This window comes from Rhipicephalus microplus, chromosome 1 (assembly GCF_043290135.1).
Source record: "Rhipicephalus microplus isolate Deutch F79 chromosome 1, USDA_Rmic, whole genome shotgun sequence".
NCBI classification, from domain to species: Eukaryota; Metazoa; Arthropoda; class Arachnida; order Ixodida; family Ixodidae; genus Rhipicephalus; species Rhipicephalus microplus.
The window spans coordinates 160,910,388-160,932,710 of NC_134700.1; the positions used below are offsets into that span (position 1 = coordinate 160,910,388).

Here is a 22,323-nt window from a genome sequence, read left to right on the forward strand (position 1 = left end):
ATACACTTCTCCCCCTCTCTCTCTCTCTCTATATATATATATATATATATATATATATATATATATATCTTTGCTCATCTTCTCATGATTGAGGTTCGGCCCTTAGATTAACTTGACTTTGTTATTTTTTGTTAAGTTAATTTCTTTGTGCCGAAAAGGAGGCGGACACACTATATTTCAGTCAAAAGCAATGGAAAATTTCAGAACAGTTACTCGCTTGGTAATCAAGTATTCATTAGAATACTTGATTACCAGCCCTAAAAAGTAATTTATTACATCACTGCACAGAAAAATGTAACTTAATTAGTCCAAGTTCATAACTTATTTCCGTGTCTGACCTTATCCAAGAAAAGTACTTTATCATATGAGAAAAAACAAAACACTTGTAGTACAGTATGAAAGCGAGGACGGCGCATAGGCGATCCTTTTTATACGAGCCATCGAAGTAAGGCCTGACGTCATGGTGCACGGCGGGGAATTGAGGAAGTCTCCCTCTTACCCATTAAGCGTGACCACTGAATGCCACACGAATGTCGACCGAGCGAGTAAACAGCTAGGTGAACACATGGAAGGTTAACAATCCCGCGCACGCGTCAGTGAACACTTATAAGCTGGAGATATCATATCGGGATCGCACATTACCTACATGTATATTATATATATAAGCGTCAAGCATTTCGATAAAGTCTAAACATAACCAAGCTGGCGTTGAACATTGTATTTGTTGTACTGCCATGGACAAAGCAAGTGGGTGTGGCTCCGAATTTGTAGTTCATCTGCTGCGCGCGGAGAAGAAACAGTGGAAGGGTTCATAGGCTGGCTAGTTGGTACATGTTTATAATGAAATATTGGGAGCGAAAACTAACGGGACAGAAGAGAGCTCCTGTGTCCCGTTAGTTTGCGCTCCCAATATTTTATTGTGGAGAAAAAACGGATAATTTTAGGAGTGAATTAGTTAATAGAACACATTTGTAGAGTTATTCAGTGAATTCGACCGCGGGCCACCTTCTGAATTGGAACGACAACGCCAACACAACGCCTGAAGGTATACGTTTGACTATCGGTTAAACAAACAAACAAAAAAGGAAATGCAGAGAGGATTGAGAAAATTGGGCAGGCAGGAGGGGGACAAAGCGGCGGATGTCATAACTTTCCTCCATGAGATCGATACCTACAACATACTGAGAAATACCGTAGAACCGCTCGCCCCACTTTCAAGGTGAGGTGAGTTAACCAAGTTGAGGACTTGTCCATTTGCAGCAGGGGAAAGAAACTAAGATGACAGGCACAAAAAACTTCGAGGCCATGAGGCTAATGTGACTACGGAATCGAAGACAGCATGTTCAATTTACGATGGTATGGTAAGCTAGCGCATAACTGGAAAGAGTTGGCAAAAGAAACAAGAAAGAGACACGGACATCTTGGCACTCATGGTCTGACGTTATAGTGATTATAAAGTGCTGAAGCACGAACGTCTATCTGTTTGAGTCTAGACCCAAGCCCCGTCTCGCAAAAGCTTTGCGTCAACTGTGTTTTCTTTTTCTCCGGGGGCTGTTCATTGTCACTTTACGTAGTTTTCATTCCCATCGGTCTTTCCGTTTCTACCGCGATGAAGTTCCGGCAATTTCTTACAGAGGTCTCGTAGCGGTCATAGTAGGATGCTTATCCCGGATGATTGTGGTGCTTATAGAAAGGGGTGCGCGCTTGATCTATAACTTTCACAATTCAGAGTTTTGTATAGATATTAATACTCGGTGCTTTTGTGAAACTGCGCACTTCAACAGTGCGGCATGTGCATATATGTCACGGATGACGACACGTCTCTGTTGTACTTTGTGCAACAAAAAAAAAAGAAAAAAAAGGACAACAGTATTACTCGGTTCATCAAAAACAACGTCATGTTCTTATGACAGCCTACATTACCATCATTTAGCCTATGTCCGCCAATATTGGTCATCATTTAGCCACTGTGAGTCAATGCTAAGCATTGCAAGTAGTACGCAAGCAAATAGGGCATAGCTGAAGGCTGATGACTCAAGGGAGCGCTTTTTTATAATATATAATATATTATATATTTTATAATATATTATTATTTATATTACATTATAATATATTAATATATTTAACTGCACAGGCACGTTCTTCGTTGTGACATAAATTAATATATAAAGCCCTTTTGTTTAACGGCTAACATCCTGATTGACTGATTGATTGATGATTGATGTATGGGGTTTAACGTCCCAAAACCACCATATGATTATGAGAGACGCCGTAGTTGAGGGCTCCGGAAATTTCCACCACCTGGGGTTCTTTAACGTGCACCCAAATCTGAGCACACGGGCCTACAACATTTCCACCTCTATCGGAAATGCAACGGCTAACATCCTAAATAGATATATAAAGCTCTCCTGTTTCACGGCTAACATCTCGCTTTGAGTCGATACAAATCACCGTGTGTCCATTTACGAAAGTGAGGCGGACGGCCGGGCGTTCGTGGCATTACAGAACTGTGGCATTACAGAACTTGTGTGGAAGAGGCGAAAGAAGTCACTGTCATCTTTGCAAGGTTATAAAATGACCCGCTAAACAAACAATGAAAACAATTACTTTCTTGTATATATTTCAAATAGTTTCATCTTAGTTACGCCATTGGCCAGTCCCCCAAGGTGTGTGAGCCAACAATTTTAGTATCTACATTTTCGCCACATGTATTTCCGCATAGCGAGTAAAGGGCTCTGGAGCGCAATAAGCGTGAGGGGTCTGGCGCATCTGTACGGGGAGACGAAGCCGCGCAAAGGTCGACGAGATAACCGGTCTGCTATCATCGCCTTTCGGTTGTTAGTGGGCGCAACAAGTACCGCGTAATATACGCTGTTATCCAATGCACGCGTACAAGAGATCAGAACATTGGGCGCAACAAGCACAGACAGAAATTACGACCCTCGTGGGTTATCACTGGGTCATTGTCGCTGCTTTAGATAGAAGCCAAATGTCATAGGTTCGATCCCAGCGGCGACGGTCGCATTTTGATAAGAGGCAAAAAAAAAATTAGATTCCCGTTGCGCTGTGCGATGTCATCAACGTATACGTTCGACCTGGTGGCCCGAGTTTCCGTAGCCTTCGTGTGTTTGTGTGTGCGTGCGTGCACTGACATGTATTGAATTCATCCCAGAGGACATAGTATATCGCTGCTTGGAAACTCCGCGTTTGCTAAAGAACGCGTAAAGAGAAGCGACGGTTGTTTATCTGCGCTCATAGCGGAACATTTCACGCACTCCGGCAACATAGCTGCAGCCGCCTGCTTCCAATAAGCGCTTCCGCAACGATGCGCTTCCGGCGGAGAGCCGGCGCTACCGCATTTTCTCTATTGTAACTCGTCCCATTAGGGGAAGGTCGCATGCAGGTTTTACACAACAGTACTAATCTGCAGAGGTAGTTGCGTAAGAGAGAACTAGCGTTTATTAGCAACAACACGTAATCCGTGCAGTCAATTATACATGGTTATAAGAGGCCATATTTATAATAAATATTTGTTTAAGTTTTGCGCCCCGAACCCATGCATGAGAGACCCTGTGGTGGAGGGCTCCAGAAATTTCGCCCATCTGGCATTCTTTAACGTGTATACCTAAATCTAAGCCCACAGGCCTTTAGCGTATTGCCTTCATCGAAATGCGGTCGCCGCGGCGGGGATTCGATCCCGTGACCTTTGGGTCAGCAGTCAAACAGCATGACACTAGACCACAGCGGTGGGTAGGAAGTCACATTACCTGTAACGGTTGTATAGCAGCGTCGTGCATTACACGTAGCGGTCCGTGTTTTCGGTTAAATCCTGTAACAACAACAAAAAAAAAACTCTGATAAACACTTGCTGGCGAATATTTGAAAATTTATACTTATCCGATAAACGCCGATTTCAATGTTCAATATTACTCTCTGTTCTATTCTTTATCGAAAAGGGCATGTTCACACCTACCGGTTTGGCCAATACGAACTTTGCCTCGCACACCAGTTTAGCCGCAGTGCACTTCGTCATGCTGAGAATCCACTGCACCAGATGATGGGTCCATTGGCCGCCTGCCTCTCTCTAAGCAAGTGTGTTCCACGCGCAATGCCAAATACTGATAAGCTATGTAGGAAATACCTACAAGAAGAAGAAGGTCAGTGCGGTAGACATTGTAATGATAACATTTTCGATGAAGAAGAGGTCCCCATTTCAATCACCATCGATGACTCGTCGTGTAGAAACGTTGCAAGCACCACCACTGCCGGACGTCCGTCAGTGGTGGTGCTTGCAACCTTCTATACACGATGAGTTTATCCGGCCGGATGTCGGACTCTCATGGCAGGCAGCTGGCATGGTGATACAAACCGCTCTCCAGAAGGTTGGAAAGGCCTTAGCCGAAGTAGCGGTGTTCGGCTCCTATATTCAAAGCTGGCAATCATCAATCGAAAGAAGCCAGCGTCCACGTAAAATATCTCAGCAGTACTTCTGACTGCAGGGCCAGCTCGCTCGTAACTTAAAAGAAAAAAAAAACCTTGAGCCTAAGCACCAGACTATTGATGTAGTTATTTCTGCTGGTGATGGTACAGGCGTTCAGTTTTTTCTCAAAGCTATATATGCGTGCATCTATCACAATATGCTTTAAAATTTTAATACGCGCAAACCTACGTTTTTTTCTTCTTTGTAACCAAGCATTGGCGCTTTTGTGTATATGAATGAATGGATGGACACAACTTTATTAATTACCTGCAGATTAGCGGCCGGCCTATAATAGGCCACACGATTTGGGTTGGTCGCGGTAATTTTTAGCCTTTCCGCCACTTCCCGAGCCTGTTGGATGGCCCAAATCTGGTCTTCAAATTCTGAGCTAACCAGAGCGTTGAGCCAACATGTCCCAACAAGGTCCGGGTTTTGGTGATCGAAAAGCCGCGTGGCGTGTGGCAATTTGCAAAGGATGTGCTCTATGTCTGCGTAATCATGTTTACTTAGGATATACAGCCAGCATCGGGGAATTGCCTGGGGTGTATGCCTTTGAGGTGCTCTGGGTTTTGAAATGTTCTCGTTCGCAACCGTCTCCAGTCTACTTCTTGTGACCTATCTATAGTTGAGGGTGGGGTTGTGGATGTATATTCTTGTGTTTTTTTCATTTGGTCATTATGTCGTGGAAGGTGAGAAGGTTGATCATTATCATCGAACTCGAGATGTCCTTGCGCGCGCGGTCTAAACTGTCCAATCAATTATAGAACACGCTTCGTGTCTTCTCATGTATTCGGGCTTAACATATAATTTCGTTTTGAAATATTGAGAATAATGCAGGAATTGAACCCGGAATTCCGGAAAATGGAGGATCGAACTGAAATAAACTCCGATAGACGCCGAATTCCCGCGAAACAAAAATTAACTCCGTAAACACGGAGCTCTAATAGAACGGGAACGAGAACCTCCAACATGCTGCGAAGCTATGCAAAAACTCGAGCTTTTCATGCTTGCCGGGCGGTAAGCATGCAGAATTATAATTAATATGTAGTTAATTAAATAATTTATTGCTACGTCCTCATAATACATTCTGCTACGGGGATTGTCGTTAGATAGCTTATGACTGAAATAAACCACTTTAAAAGCCAGAAAATATAAACTACAATAAACAAAAGAAGCGAAAAACTTAACATAAAGAAATGGTACAAACGGAGCATTTGAGATAAAAATAAACAAAGACCAGCAAGCATGAGGCAAAGCTTGACGCGACAGCTGATACTAAAAAATAATTTTAAAATATAAAGGTGTAATGCAACGTCAGTAAAGTGGCTGAGTTTGTCATTTTTGTTTCACATGGTGGCTCTGAAGAAAGAAAGAAAGAAAGAAAGAAAGAAAGAAAAAAAAAGAACGCACATCTGTTAGCAAAGTCTAAAAAAAAAAGGTAACTAGTACATTCGGACGCAATGACCTATCGTACCCTCAGAGTGCATTTGCCAATGGTATCTTTGATCACCCTCTGGTTCCCCTTGCTCGGCACCAACTATCAAATGCCCAGTTTATCGTTATCAGGACTCTTTGATAACGCATTTGATAAAGTGTGTCTCTTCTGGGTGTATCGCGACAAGTTAGATAAGGAAGGAAGAATTTTCCTTTGTTTAAGGAGAAAACGCCGGTCCGGCAGAGCGAAAAATGCTACACGATTTTGAAAGAGAGAAGGAAAAAATGTGAGAGATTTAATCATGTTTAGCACTGTGATGCAGAGCTATTTAACCATGCGTGGGTTGAAGTTAGTTGGTACTGCATGATCAGCTGTTTGCACAAAATTTCTTGGACAAAGGACGTGCTTGCCCGTGTCTGTTTGGTCCTTTGTCCAAGAAATTTCGTGCAAAAGAGTGGCTGTTTAACCGCATGCAACCAATCGCGCACCCTGCAACGAAATCCGAAATGTCTGTCAGAGAATCCCCTCATGTAACAATACTGATATTTGGTCAAGTTGGTACTTGCTTAATGACATGATTTGGCCGCAAATAACACACACACACAAACAAAGTAAGGGAACACTCAACGACAAGCTTGTGATTGTCGCCAGCGGCGTGTTTTCTTCGCGACACGAGCTCTTTAACGCTGTCGCGTTAATACACAGAACTCCTGCCACTCAGAATCGCTGCTATAGAAAACACAAACGTGGTGGTTGTAATCGAGTAAACGCGGTATATAGTTGTACTGACTTCTATTTTTGTATATACAGTCAAGCGCGGCAGTTCCACCGCGGCAGTTCCACGTATTCGCGGCCATGCTTGCATTGCGAGCGCTTGGCGAAAGCAACGCCGCTAGAGGATGCGGTGAGGTCGGTAAGAGTAGAGTTACTGTATATGCTCCCTGTCTCTAGGTAAGGGAAACCAGAGCCGCGCCGCTGTACCCATGTCTGTCCATCAAGCGCGCTAAACAAAAGACGCGCCTGCAGATACGGGGCCTTACCACGCCACGTCTCCTCGGACGTGCTGCTGTACGGCTCCCCGCCGTCTCTGTAGACTCCGCACCTGAGTTGGCGTGGGAGCATTCAACGACGTGAAATAAGAGGCGCCCTGAGCTCGGCGTCGTGTCATGTGTACTAACCCCCCCCCCCCTCCTTTCCTTCGCGTCCTCCGTCCCTCGTGCACTGAGAAGCCTTCCTTTCGTTGTTTTATTCTGCCGGCTTCGTTTGCTTCGGTTTACTTATACGCACCCCCCTCCCCTCTTTCTGTATTTGTTTCTCTAACGCCACCGATCTCGATGCGTCAGCGCATAGCTTGCCGCCAAGCCTTGCTCCCACGAGGCGCGGCTCCCACATACCTGTCCACCAAGACTAAGCGTAAACAGGGAAAAAAGAAACTCGTATTGAGAAAATTCGTTTTGCGGGCTGGGTCTTCCAGACTACAGACCTTTTTTTTTTTTTTTTTACGGAGAGAAGGATTTCTTCCTTTCTGGGCTGTGCATGAGAGTACGAAAGCCGATGTCACAGCCTCGGCAGTGCATTTTGGGGGGGGGGGGGGAGGCTGATTAGCGCACTAACAAGTAGTAGCAACAGCCCAGAGAGGACTATGGTGGCGCCCAGGGAGCCTTGAGTGAAAAAGTGTATAGTGCAGTCTTCATTCTGCTTTAAATGTGAAGCATTTCTTAGCGAACTTCGGCGACTTTCAGCGTATCTATCTATCTATCTATCTATCTATCTATCTATCTATCTATCTATCTATCTATCTATCTATCTATCTATCTATCTATCTATCTATCTATCTATCTATCTATCTATCTATCTATCTGTCTGTCTGTCTGTCTATCTATCTATCTATCTATCTATCTATCTATCTATCTATCTATCTGTCTATCTGTCTGTCTGTCTGTCTGTCTGTCTGTCTGTCTGTCTGTCTGTCTGTCTGTCTGTCTGTCTGTCTGTCTAGCCGCCTACGACTTTTAGCTCTCCTGGCCGTTTCGATAATGGTATCAATACCAAACTTGGTATGGCATACCATGACTGTATGAAGAACCTATTTGACTAGTCATAACATGAAAATCATGATGTGTATGTCATGGATGTCATCATTTACATATCATGGGCCCTGCAGCTCTTGCGGTGGTTTCGTTCACGTGGCATGTTGCAAAACTGGTATGGTATGGCATGATTCCATGGCGAATACAAGCGACAAACTCTGACATGAAAATCATGGCATGCGTGTCGTCTAACAATATGACTACATACCACGCTCATGATGCAGTCGTGGCCGTTTCGCTAGTGCCAATATACCAAATTTGGTATTACAGTACGTGAATGGATGACGAAGGTATGTGACTGGCGCAAACATGATAATCATGAGATGCGTGTCATGTAGCAGCATGACTACATGTCATGCTCATGATGCGCTGGCGGCCATTTAGCTAGCTTCACATATGCCATATTTGGTATTAGAGTACGTGAATGGATGACGAAGGTATGTGACTGGCGCAAACATGATAATCATGAGATGCGTGTCATGTAACAAAATGAATACATGTCATGCTCGTGATGCACTGGCGGCAATTTCGCTAGCTTCATATATGCCAAATTTTGTATGACGTGATGCGAACGGAAGACATAGGTGAATGACACATCCAAACATGATAACCACGACATGCGTGTCATGTAACAACATCTATATGCCACACCGATGATGCGCTCACGGCCGTTTCGCTAGCTTCACATGTGCTAAATTTGGTATTACGTGACACCAATGAATGACGAAGGTGTGTAACTAGTGCAAACATGATAATCGTGAGGTGCGTGTCATGTGAGAACATTACTACATGCCACAGTCAATGCGCCAATACATTTCGACATGACGTGGTGTGCGTGCTCGCCGGCGCTCATTTCGTCGCGTCACGCCGGCGTTGCTCCGCCAGGCACTGGTCCTGCCATACACTCGCAGGCGCGCGCCGCACTGCGTTGTTTCGACGCATGCGCGTGTCAGCGCGTCCGGCATCCCTCTGTCACAAAAAGAGGGAGACGCAGTGTTGTCTGGGTAACGCATCGGCGCGAAATGCAGCATGTCGTGTTTCGTGCCGGTTGCGTTGGGCCGCGCCGACGGAGGCTGGTTGCGTGTGGCATCAGACGCTCGCGTTTTGCTAACGTAGCGTCGCTGTGCCCAGTGCGCGCGCACGTCAACGCTACATTGGAGTATATTGGGCCCTTCATGATGCGCTCGCGGTCGTTTTGCTAGCTCCACATATACCAGATTTGGTGTTACGTGACTTAAATGGATGACGAAATATATGGCTGGTGCAAACATGATAATCCTGACACGCGTGTCATGTAATAACATGACAACATACCATGCTCATAGCGTGCTCGCGGCCATTTCGCTAGCTCCACATATACTAAATTTGGTATCACGTGTCGTCAATAGATGATGAAGGTAAACGACAGATCTAAACATGATAATCGTGACATGGGAGTCATGTATGGCATCATTTACCTGCACCTCGTAACGTTGTGCTGATTTTAAAATGACACATCAACATTTCTCGTTCGTGCTTCACATATCATCGATTCCCATTGTACGTGGGATCTGCGAATTTTTAAGTGCAAAGTGATCCACGCAACCGTGCATGGGTAGTATGCTTTCCACTGCACCTTAACCCGCTTATAGCTCTGCGGCTAAGGTGTTGCGCATGCTCAGACCATTTGCTACGAGAGCGATTCCACGTGCCGCCGAGCTTTTGATCCGAACACGACAGAAGTTCAAGGGAAGATGGATTCTTGGAAGTGACAAGGGATCGCTGAAAATGGAATGTTGCTGGAACTGATAAAGGTTTCGACAGTGTCGAAACATCAAGTCCAGCGACATTCTCTGTGCAGCGATTACTCGGCACGTTGCGTAAATGCTCGCGCATATTCACAGCCTGATAAGCGTCACAGCAAAATATATAATCGGTAAACTGGGCAAAGCCGAAACCGGAAGTTCTATGCATAAAACGAGGCATAATTAACAATTTCACTATCGATGTTTGCCTGTGGTCATGGTGCATACGTCCAGAGAACAAATATGTCAACGCAGTACGCGCGTCAACCTACATAATCGTTGTGCACAACTTCCAAAAGAGGTCGATGGAACTTGTGGAGGCATTCCCGCCATTGAGCGTGGAGGCATTCCTGCCATTGAGCCGACTTTTGTTGCATGCAGGAGAGTGGCAAGGACTTCAGCCGCAGGTGTGAAAAAGTCCTGTGTGCGGTAACAGCTGTGAGTGTGTGACTGAAGAAAGCGTATGAGAGCAGCCGATGCCTCCCATCGGCATTGCTTTGCAGTCTAATGTGTATTACGCGCAAAAGAGAGGGTGCGTGCACTGCGCGTTTACGTCAAACTGTTGCTGTGGCGTTGGCTGTTGTCGGCGGCGCTATAGTTGGCGGCGAAAAGCCAAGCGATGGAGCGGCTCTCAGCGCCGGCCGCCCGCACAATTATGCCTCCGCGAAAAAAAGCCCGTGCTTGTGCTGCGCTTCAGCGTCTGTCTGAGCACAATGCCGAATGCAAGCGAATCCCAAACTGCGGAAGCGAGAAGCAGGACAACCATGGGCGCGACGAGTGGGAGATTATTCTCCACATAGACGTAATGAACGGGCTACGCACAAGAAAATAGAGTCACAAATCGAAAGCTCGAGAATGCAGATGATATAAAGAGTGTTATCTGGATTAACCATATACTATTTGTTCATTTACAGATAGTGCAATCCCAATAGGGGATTTTAGCAGGGTGGAAATACAGCATATTATCGAGCAAATGCAGGCAACAAAACAAAACAGGGTAGAAAAAATACATGTTACGCGAACGAATACATTATTTTAGGCAATTGCGCGTACAAAGACAGGCCCTATACAAAACATCAACTAAATAATAAAAAAAACTCGCCAAAAAGAAATACATATTATGAAGGAGGTCATATTGGAAAATAATTAACAGATGTGTGCAGCAAATGAATACAGTGAAGGTAGTGTAACTTGGGTATTAGTCAGTTTATGCCATTCAGTCACCGTTCGTGGAAAAGAAGTCTTTGAAACAATTGTTTTTTTTTACGCTGAGTGGAGTAATTGTTAGGCAATGTCTCTGGCTTGTGGCATATAACCAGAAGAAAAAGTAATTATATTAGATATGTTTATATTGTACTGTTTATTGATAAGTTGAAATAAAAATTTTAGTCGGGAAGCCTGATTGCGATCCGTAAGTGCAGGCAAGTTGGCTTGTTTTAGAAGTTCAGTTGCAGAGGTACGGGTGAAGTTATTGAAAATGAAGCGAACTACCTTGCACTGCACCCGCTCGAGTTTTTTAATATTAGTTTGCGTATAGGGGTCCCAAATAATGGCGGCATAGTGAAGGACTGGAAGTATAATCGTTTTATATGCTAATAAGCATACCGAACATGTAGACAGTTTTAACGCCCTCCTAAGAAAAAAACAATTTACGGTAGGCGTTGGCGGTTACTTTATCGATGTGTAGATTCCATTTTAGGTTGTTAGTTATCCACAGGCCCAGGTATTTAAATTGTGTTACCTCAGATAGAGAAACATTGTTAGCTGTGTAATTGAAACTGTGCTTATTCTTTTTGTGAGTGATGCACATGAAAACAGTTTTCTCGAAATTGATCGACACCTGCCAATCTTTGCACCAGGCAACAACCTTCTTAAATGCATCATTTAGTAAGATTTGATCACTAGGACTATCTATCTTGGAGTATAAGACACAGTCGTCGGCATAAAGTTTAATCTTAACAGGTAGATCTTTCGCAAGGTCATTTATATAGAGCAAAAAGAAGATAGGCCCAAGAACCGAACCCTGGCGAATGCCAGAGTTCAATAGAAAGTTTTTCACAGTCGTGACTCTGAAAGGTAACAAATTGTCTACGCCAAATAAGGTAGTCTAAAATCCAATTAATTAGTCTAGGATATTTAAAAATTACGTCTAATTTATGCAGTAATTTCTTATGAGAGTCTGTATCAAAAGCTTTCAAGTCCATGAATATAGCGTCTGTCTGTTTTCCGTTGTTTATATTACTTGCAAAGTCATGTATACTGTTTGTACCAATTGGGTTATTGTTGAATGGCCTTTACGAAATCCATGCTGATTGATTGTGAGAAATTTATGTTTTTCAAGGAATTCCAAAACGGGTTTGTGAATGATATGTTCTAAGATTTTGCATGCAGTTGAAGTTAATGAAATAGGGCGGTAATTTTTCATGTGCTACTTATTTCCGGTTTTGTGGAGTGGCTTGACTCTGGCGATCTTCCAGTCGTCCGGCACGTGGCCAAATTGCAAGGATTTCGCAAACAAGACCTTTAAATATTTGGATACCCATTCCGCATAGCATTTAAGAAAACAATTCGAGATGTCATCTTTCATCATTCGGGATGTCAATTTGGAAGGTCGTAAAAACCTGACCAGGTGAGTGAGCGAACGCTTCGTCGGCGGAAAACGATGGCAGATAACGCGGGCAAAGTCCTATACCACTGAGCAAGCGATCTTATGAGAAAGACCGTGATTGAGCGAAAAAGCCGGACAATTTTGACCTCAGCGTCTTTCGATGGGCGTAGCACATCGTTTTTGAGAGTTGAAATTTCAACAATCGCCAAGATTTTGCGGCGTTTCGAAGAGGACAAGGCGCTACCGACCATGCCACGCTTTCCTCAATATAGTGTTCACGACGACAATGCAGAGGATGTTGAAGCAGCTTGACTTCATCGACAAGGAATACTCTCGGAACGCATTTGTCACAGAAGCCACGCACATTTTGCAGTGCCGCAGCCTGTTTCAGCGGAGCTGCGATGCCTTTCTTTCGTGTCCTTCTTGTCTCTGTGTCGTCGTTTTGTTCTCGCGCTATAACTATCGTCATGACATTCTCAAGTTAGGACGAGTACAATGAGAGGCGAACCCTTCTAACGAGATGACGGCAATCATAACAAGGTGCGTGAAGGACGGGATCATTCAATACTACACAGTGAGAGTATAAAACATGAGAACAAAAAAGTAACGCATGTTCTATTACGTCGGGAATAAATGTTCGGATTGTCTGACTCAGTTATTCATGTAAATTGATGTATTAAACGAATGAAGTAAATATTTTTTTTCTATACTTGTGGCATGAACATTTAAAAAAGCTCTGATGTGGCAAGAACTCACAGAAGCAGACACCATTAAATATAAATTGACAAATCCAGGCAAGTTCTCTTGGAACTAATTTCGGTCTGTCAGAAGATAAACTTGACTGGTCATGAAGCTGCCAAGTGACACCTGCTACAAAACTAAAATGTTAATTAGTATGGTGCACACCTTTCCACGCGGACGGGGCCCTTTGTCTGATTCACAGAAGTGACATTCGCGTAGGAACACAATTATGTAGAGCACTCTGTCATGATTGGCTAAGGGTGTCCGTACCTTCCACTGCACTGCCCAGCAGCTTGTGAAACGGAGTTTAGATCAACGTTACTAGATTGGTTTAGATGTAGTACGGTGTTTCCCTTACATGAAGGTCGACTTTGTACGTTCAATCGCTCCTTGACTGGAGAGGCGCGCGGGCATTCCGTAACGTTAGCGCGCCTTTCTATCACGTGGTTCAACTTCGGGCGTGCTCGAACGCTATAGCACTGACCGCGTTGCGGCGTTTAATGCAGCGCTGACTTACGTTTATAAGTCAGAATCCGATTGCGAGCCTTTCTGTCGTGTCGATGCGTCCTGGTTTTCGCGGGCTGTTATCAGAACTGATTACCAGAACATTTGGTTTACCCAACTAAACCACACTGCTGTTTTGCTACGACTGTATGTTAGAAATGCGTTGGTCAGTTGTTCGGGAACACTGGGTGCTGTTTCGGGTCGGTGGTGATGCTTCGCTGTAGAGAGCGAGGAAAAGTTGAGATTAGTCGAAGGCTACGTGGAGCGTGCGCACGCAAGTGAAATTTTCGTGGCTTTTTTCTTTCCCGAGATCGCGAATCGTTGCACGCAGAAACGTGTGCGTCTGTTCTGCTTTTCCATTTATCTTCCAGTCCGCGCGTCACACTGGAGCGTTTCTTTCTTTCTTTTTTTTTTGTGCGTATACGGCCGAATATGCGTGATGCCTGCGTAAGAGATACATCCCGGCACAGCTGACGGTCGTGCAACTGTGCACGCCGTGACGTGCTTACTCCGTGAGCGCTCGCCCCGAAAACGCTTCGGGGACAAGGAGGAGATTCGCGCGTGAGTGGTAGGCTGGCAGGTGTGCGGAGGATGGAGTCGTGTACAGCGTGACCCGAAACGTACGTTGCGGGATCCGCGGTTGTTGCTGTGACTGCGGCAGTCGCTGCGGCTTCATATCCCTTCTTCGCTCGCATCGCTCTTTATTCTGTATTCTTTTATGACCTCTAATTCGGTCATTCCAGCGACGCAGGCGGCACCATGTAGCCGTGCTCCATAGCTGTCACATGGTGATAAAAATGCGACGCAGTTCGGTCTCTCAGTAGTCCAGGGGCGGCGCCAGGATGTTTTTACTGGGGGGGGGGGGGGGCAACCACGAAAAGTGAGTTCCTCCGGGGGGCAAGCCGTCGGTTGCTAGCTCTGCTCCTGCTAGGTTTTCAATATGTGCTTCCGGGCACTTGGGTGGGCATAGGGGGGGTAGGCGAGAATTTTGGGGGGGGGCCTCCAGCCCACCCTTGCCCCCCCCTGGCGCCGCCCCTGCAGTATAGTCATAAACCAGTGAACGCGTCTTCACGCTCTGCGACGCTGACGTAAACGCTCGCGACATCACCGTCTCGTCCGCCATTTGGACCTTCCGCTGCGCCGCCTATAGTCGCTGGAATGATCGACTAGCGCGCATAGTCCTATGGAGAGCTGCGTGGTGCGCGTTGAAACCACTGACATTTATTATTCGACAGACAGCCTGGGATATTTGTAACGGAAAGTACCGCTCAAAACGAACCACACGTATAGTCCGAATGAAATTAGCGCGGACTGTTATAACTCCCCTGCACTTTTCGCTTTCAAGAAGTGAAACCTACGTGCAGTCCTTTCAAGTGGCAAGGGTAGAAATCGCTATAGCCTGTGAGTTCCAGATGTCCACCTCACTATCTTCGTACTGTCTGATCACTTCAAGAAAGATTGGGCGTAAGCGTCCCCTTTCAAGCGAAGAATTGTAATGAAGTGAATAAAAAAAAACAAGCACACTTTCCTACGTGTACGTGTGCTTCTTTCAAGCTTTCCCTCTCATTCTTTCTCGTTCAAGGGGCAGCTAATTACCTCCGAATCAGGCTCCCTGCCCTCACCTTCCTCCTCCCACCTCTCTCGGCGCGAGCTATATTTCGCTACAGGAATCTCACTAGCCAACGAAACTGTTTTATTAGAGCCAAAAGTACGTTTGTAGTATGGGCACACACGAACGACAGCTTAATTCGCGATTGCTGCAGTCATTGCCACTAGAACGAACAGTGTAGTTGTCTCCTTTGTGAGTGATCTCTGTCAGTACAATCATTGTCGCACAGCACACACAGATACGTACTTACATATATATATATATATATATATATATATATATATATATATATATATATATATATATATATATATATATATATATATATATATATATATATATATATATATATATATATATATATATATATATATATATAATACGTAGTGGCATATATTTCATTCACATTGTTATATCTTTAGCACTGTTTACTATCACCTTGGTATGTAGTATACAAAAGAGAGCACTAAGAAGTTGACTTTTAAAGATTTTGTAAATGCACTACCACTCTTCTTTATGCAGTGAAATCAGTTGCCTTGTATTGGCTTCATAGCAAAAGATTGCAATGATTGAACTGTACATCAAAAATGTTTTCTCCGCTAAAACAAAAATGACTTCAATTGAACTTTCTGTGAACAAAGCCACTATGATTCTAAATCATATGTGCTTATTTCCTTATTTTTTATTGGACCACCTTAGGGTGCTACAGACGTCTAAACTTAGACCAATGGGGCATTTTCACGAAGTTCTGGATTTCATTTAGATTCTGTGCACCAAAAACCGGCAAAACAAAATATTCGTAAATAGAAGGTGTTATTTAGAGTTTGATAGAAGTAATTTATGGATTCTATCGATGGTTGTGTTTTGTAGTAAAATTATCAAAAACACTACAATTTACAAAGTTTTGACTATGCTCTAAAGTATGAACATTTTCAAGCTGTCATGAGCAACTGTTTTATAATGAAAGCAAGTTACTCTAAAAACAGAAAATGCTAGTATTGAGAGAATTTGCAATACGGTTAACTTATAGACAATTGTTTTCTTGTACCTGGTTTTTTCAACATTTCGTGATTTTCAAGTGGCGGTCATGGGTGCCAAAAATATTTGTCGCTCAAAATACCTTGGGAAAATACTTTAGATGTAATGCCTGTGTGTGCGTAATTTTCTGAATCCATTTGATTGAAATTGATTTTTGGCGAGCGTCCTGGTTGGGGCAGTTGGCGTGGAATGAGCCCCCCCCCCCCCATTGTGGGGCATTGTATGGACAAGCCAAAGTGCTAGATTTATGAGACTTAATTATTTGGGATGAACTGTTTGTGTGTACTTGCTCTCACAGAGAGTGTTTGTGTGTGCTAGTACTGGGTTTGTTTCACGCAGACAGAGGTACATTCATCCTAACAGTTAGGAAAAGACCCCGTGAGCTACGGGTAATGCGAAGCTGAGAACTATTAGGTGGTCAGGTGGTATTCTACAATGCTAAGGAAGTGCCACAGAACCACCCTACTTAGAGATAGCACAGCAACCTAGCATGCAATGACAAAGTTCAGCTTGAATGCAGATGCCGGACCATTGCCAATCGTATATTTATATAAAAAGCTTGATAAAGAAATCGTTAAAACAAATTAGAAAGAACACATCTGGGGAGTTGCCTCACCAGAGCAGTATTGGCCACCCTGATGTATACTACTAGGCCATCACCTCCATTATGAATGTGCCAATTAACCTTTGGCCCTCAGTCCCAAGCGGCTGCGAAACAACTGTCCAAGGTGGCGGACAGACCTGCGACGCAGCGGAGAGTGCTACGAATCTCTGGGTGCGGACAGGCCGCCATTAGAGCCTAAACTTGACTACGCTTAATGCTAGAACACTATCTAGTGAGGCTAGTCTAGCTGTGCCATTAGAGGAATTAGAAGGTGTTTGATGGTATGTAATAGGGCTCAGCGAAGTTGAGAGGACACGTGAGGCTTATACAGTGCTAGAAACGTCCTATGTTATTGTGGATCAGTTGACAGAAAAGAACTAGAAGTTGGGTTTCTTATACACAAGAATATCGCTGGCAACATGCAGAAATACTATAGCATCAATGAAAAGATCGGGAGTATCAAACTTAAGTTTAACAAAGGTACAAGATGAAGGTGGTACACTATATTGAGCCATGATGATTGTTTGGTTGAACGCTTTCATGAAGACGTGGAGTCCGCAATTAACAAGTAAAGACACAGTATACTATACTGATGGGCGAAATTAATGTAAAAGTAGGCAAGCAACAGGCCGGAGACCATGCAGTGGGGGATATATGGCATCGGCTCTAGAAATGCCAGAGGGGAGGCAGCATAGTTCGCAGAACTTAATAACTTTCGGATCTTGAATGCCTACTTCAGAAAACGGGCTAACCATCAGTGGACGCGATGGAGTCTTAATGGCGAAATTATTCTGTGTGCACACCCAAGCATTGTACAAGATGCAGAAGTATATATAGTAGGCAACATCAGATGTAGTGACCATAGAATGGTTAGAGCTCGTATCACCTAAATTTAAAAAAAAAGCAAGGGCATAAAGTGATACGCAAGAAACCAATTGACGAGATAGCGGTGAGAGGAAAACTACAGAAATTCTGAATTTTGCTTCAGAATAGATTGGCAGCTCTAAACGAGGTAATCCAACGTTAGTGTTGACACAATGAAGGATAATCTTACTAGTATCATTAAAGAGTGTGCAATGGAAGTCGGGGGTAAAGTCACTAGACAGGACACTAGCAAACTATATCAAGAGACGAAAAATCTCATTAAGAGACGACAGACCATGAGAGCCTTGAATGCAATCGACAAAATAGAGCTAGTGCAGCTTTGCAAGTTAATCAACAGGTTTAAGGTAGCCGACATGAGAGTGTGTAACATGAAGAGAACCGAGCAGGCTGTAAAATGTGGCAGAAGCCTAAAAGCTGTGAAGGCAAACTTATGCATACTCAAAAATCAGATGTATGCATTAAGGGACAAGGAAGGCAATGTCATAACCGATATGGATAGGATGGTAGAGGTGGTGGAGGAATTCTGAAGAGAGCTTTATAGAAGCCGATCGAGACAACCAGGACGAAATCGTACGGAGCAATAATAGCACAGCGGAATGCGACATACTATTAGTAATGACTGGGCAAGTAAGGAAAGTCCTAGACGAAGTGCAAAAAGGCAAAGCCGCTGGTAAGCATAAGGTAACAGCGGAGCTGCTGAAAGATGGCGGAGAAATTGTGTTAAAAAACTGGCCACCTTATGTAAGAAGTGTCACTTGACGGGAAGCGTACCATAATCTTGGAAGAACGCCAAAATCCTTTTAATAGATAAAAAAAGGAGATGACAAGGACTTGAATATTTACAGGCCGATCAGCTTGCTCTCTGTAGTATACAAGTAATTTACAAAGGTAATTGCTAACAGAACTAAGACAACATTAGAATTAAATCAACCAAATGAACAAGCAGGATTCCGAACAGGCTACTCAACAATCGATCATATTCATGCTATCAATCAGGTGATAGAGAAATGAGGGGAATACAACTAACCCCTATACATAACCTTTATAGATTACAAGAAGGTGTTTAACTCAGTCGAGACATCAGCAGTGATGCGCTGCAGGCACTGCGGAATCAGGGCATCAACGAACCCTACATAAACATACAGCGGATTTACAGACACCTTAGCTCTGCATAATGAGAGTGACAGAATCCAACTAAAGAAGAGTGTAAAGCAGGGAGGCACGATCTCTCCAATGCTATTCACAGCATGTTTACAGGAGGTTTTCAGGGCCATAGACTGAGAAGAGTTAGGGATAAGAGTTAATGGAGAGTATCCTAGTAACCTGAGATTCTCTGATGACATTGCCTTGATGAGTAACACAGGGGACGAATTACAGCTTATGATGGCTGAACTGGACACGGAAAGCAGAAGAGAAGGTCTTAAAATTATACTGCAGGAAATGAAAGTAATGTACAACAACCTCGGAAAATAACAGTGCTTGGAGACAGGTATATCAGTGCACTTTTAGTTGTAAAAAAAGTATGTCTACTTAGGACAGGTAGTAACCATGGAGCCGAACCACGAGATTGAAGTAACAGAAGAATAGGGATGGGGTGGATCACATTCGGAAAGCATTCTCAAATAATGAATGGCAATGTAGCACTAACCGTCCAGAGTAAGGTATATAACAGCTGCATCTTGTCGGTACTTACCTATAAAACAGAAACCTGGAGGCTTACAAAGAGGGTTCAGCTTAAATCGAGGATGAAGCCGCGAACGATGGAAAGGAAAATGATAGGTGTAGCCTTAAGAGACAAGAAGAGAGCAAAGTGGGTCAGGGAACAAATTGCAGGGTTAAGGATATTGTAGTTGAAATTAACAATAAAGAAATGGACAAGGACCGGGCACGTAGTGCATAGGCAGAAGAACAGCTGGTTATTAATGGTAACTGACTGGATTCCCAGAGAAGGCAAACAGACGAGGGGGAAACGGAAGGTTAGGTGGGACGATGAGATTAAAAAGTTCGCAGGTATAACGTGAAAGCACAAGATCAGGTTGATTGGCGGATCATGGGAGAGGCCTTTGCCCTGCAGTGGACGTAGTAAGGCTGAAGGTAACGTATATTGACTGAACATCAACAGAACGGAATAATAATGAACATGCACGTATCTGAGCAAGTCCTTACTCGGCTCGTAGGAGGGGCAGCGGCGGCCCGCGGTCAGCGGTGAGCTCGAGGCATGGCGCAGAGTCGGCCGATCAAGATGGTGGTGGTGGGAGACGGCATGGTGGGCAAGACATGCCTGCTGGTCGCCTTCACCACCGGAGCCTTTCCTGGCAACGACTACGAGCCCACAGTGTGAGCACCAGCGCCTTTCGACTCGTATGTGTATATGTGCATGCAACCACGGCCACTCACTCGATAAGAGCATGCAATGTGCTCACTCACAGGGTGTGTTTGTACCGAGCGCCCTTATTATAACAAGGACGTACAAGATCTGGCGTCGCGCAGTTTCGCCGTCACATGCTACTGTGTAGTTGTGTCTAGTCAGTTCACATTCATGCACTGTCAATTCGAGAAACAAAACAGAAAAAGAACATTGCATTTTAGTAGTTATTCAAATCTTTATTACTTTGTCTGCTTTTAGAGAACAAAAATTATACGTATCGAGAAAATGCGGCAGAACAGTGATGCGTTATTTGACACTGACAATATGCATTATAACCTCATTGATATGTTCCTGTTTCATACAATTTCCTGCCCTGAATGTTGCAATATCGTTATCAAGCGAAATTGTACGATTGTTTAATGAATTCAAACTGTACCTTTTTCCTATGTTCTTTCTGAAAAACGTACGTGTAATGGATAATAATTAATTAATGATGTTAAACATAAATGTGTTGCGTATATTCATTAATTAATTTGTGGCTGTTATTGCTATTACGTTCCTTAATGTTGTCGTGTATGTCATTTGATTTATTTATTTCTTTTTGTTCTATCCATTTTGCATGCGTATGTACCAATTCATCGGTCGGTTCATGCTTGCATCTCTTGTTGCAAACACTGTTTGTGCTCGAGCTGCGGATTGATACAAAGTGTGGGGCGTTCTGCCACAAGCGACGACCTCGTTCTCGCATTCACCCTGGCACATGACCGACTCGCAGCTTCGACAACTACGCGGGTAGCCTACTTGTGGATGGCGTCACTGCAAACCTGACGCTGTGGGACACCGCGGGACAGGAAGACTACGAGAAGCTGAGGCCGCTTTCCTATCCTGGGGTCAGTGATTCAATGATTGATTAATTGATCGATTGATAGATAGATTGATTGAATAGACGAAACTGTAACTGACAATGTTAAATGATCGTTTTGTTTCTTTACGAGGATTGCCAGCCCTTGATGATGATGAGGAAAACTTAATTTGCGTCCCACGCCACCCAGCTAGCGCCACATATAGAGATCACCAGGCAGCCCTTAATTAATTCTAGCATGCAGTTAGACTTCTGCATGCCAGAACAGAGTTGGACGTTGTAAAAGAGGAAGTTCATGCTACTTTGCGAGTAACGCTCTTGCGTGCTCCATTGAAACTATTCTGACGGCAGCTCATCCGTCTTCGTGTCTTGCGTGCAGTCGGACGTGTTCCTGCTGTGCTACAGCATCAGCAGCCAAGCGTCGTATAACAACATCTTGACAAAGTGGCAACCCGAGCTCAAGCATCACTGCCCTTCGACGCCGTACGTCTTAGTGGGTACGGTTATTGTCACATCATTTTTTCCTTTTACTTTTTTTTCTTTTACAGCACCTTGCGGGACTTGTGTGTAACTGCCGCTGCTACGGACTTTTGGAGCACGTGGTTGACACTGCGGATAAGGTGGACTGCGCTCACACGTACACTGCCTCCTGCAATCGTGCATTTGTCAATAAAATTACAATCGCCGATAAAATTACTTCATAATGCATACCACGTGCTTGTTTAGTATTATCTTTTAAGCGTCATCATTGTCAATCATCTACCACCATCGCTTCTCGCCTCTAGAGAATACATCATGACTTGAGTGCTCTAGTGACATTGAGCTGAGAAAGTTCTGACTGTCGGCCGGACTGGCTGCCGCATCTATCGCGGCTCTTGCCGTTAAAGTCTTATCAGTGTACATGCGGACGAGAGCACGCCACGTCGGCCGCATTCACATTTGCATAAAGCGAATTGTGTTATTTTTTTTAATTGGCCATAAACACACTGCTGGTGGAGAATAAAAGTTGCAGTCGTTTAGCTATAGCTAAGGAGAGAACAGGTAAAACATTATGCTATCACGAGACATTCATTACGTCACTTTGAGGTTCTCACTTGTTTGCATTGTTTCTTTCTACTTGTTCTCATTCGGTTGCCTCGACATTACCACTGGTTCGCATTATTCAGGTATTATCTTTTCTAATCCCTGGCCATGCTGTTGCTACATAACTACATATCACATAATATTATATTACTCACTTTAGTATAATGAAGTACTCCCCCAACAGCAAGTTTCTATGCAAACAAGCTGTTCAGCCTCTTGATGTGTATTTCTG

At 44.0% G+C, this 22,323-nt stretch overlaps 1 protein-coding gene across 1 annotated transcript in view; it reads left to right on the plus strand.

Moving 5' to 3' along the window:
- The window catches only part of LOC142801910 (ras-related C3 botulinum toxin substrate 2-like), a 46,633-nt gene that overhangs the window by 18,617 nt on the left and 5,693 nt on the right, over positions 1 to 22,323 (plus strand). The window contains exons 2-4 of the mRNA XM_075887565.1: positions 19,956 to 20,115; positions 20,922 to 21,036; positions 21,388 to 21,505. Coding sequence (XP_075743680.1) covers positions 19,997 to 20,115; positions 20,922 to 21,036; positions 21,388 to 21,505 — 352 coding nt within the window. The 5' untranslated portion in view covers positions 19,956 to 19,996. The remainder of the gene's footprint in view (positions 1 to 19,955; positions 20,116 to 20,921; positions 21,037 to 21,387; positions 21,506 to 22,323) is intronic.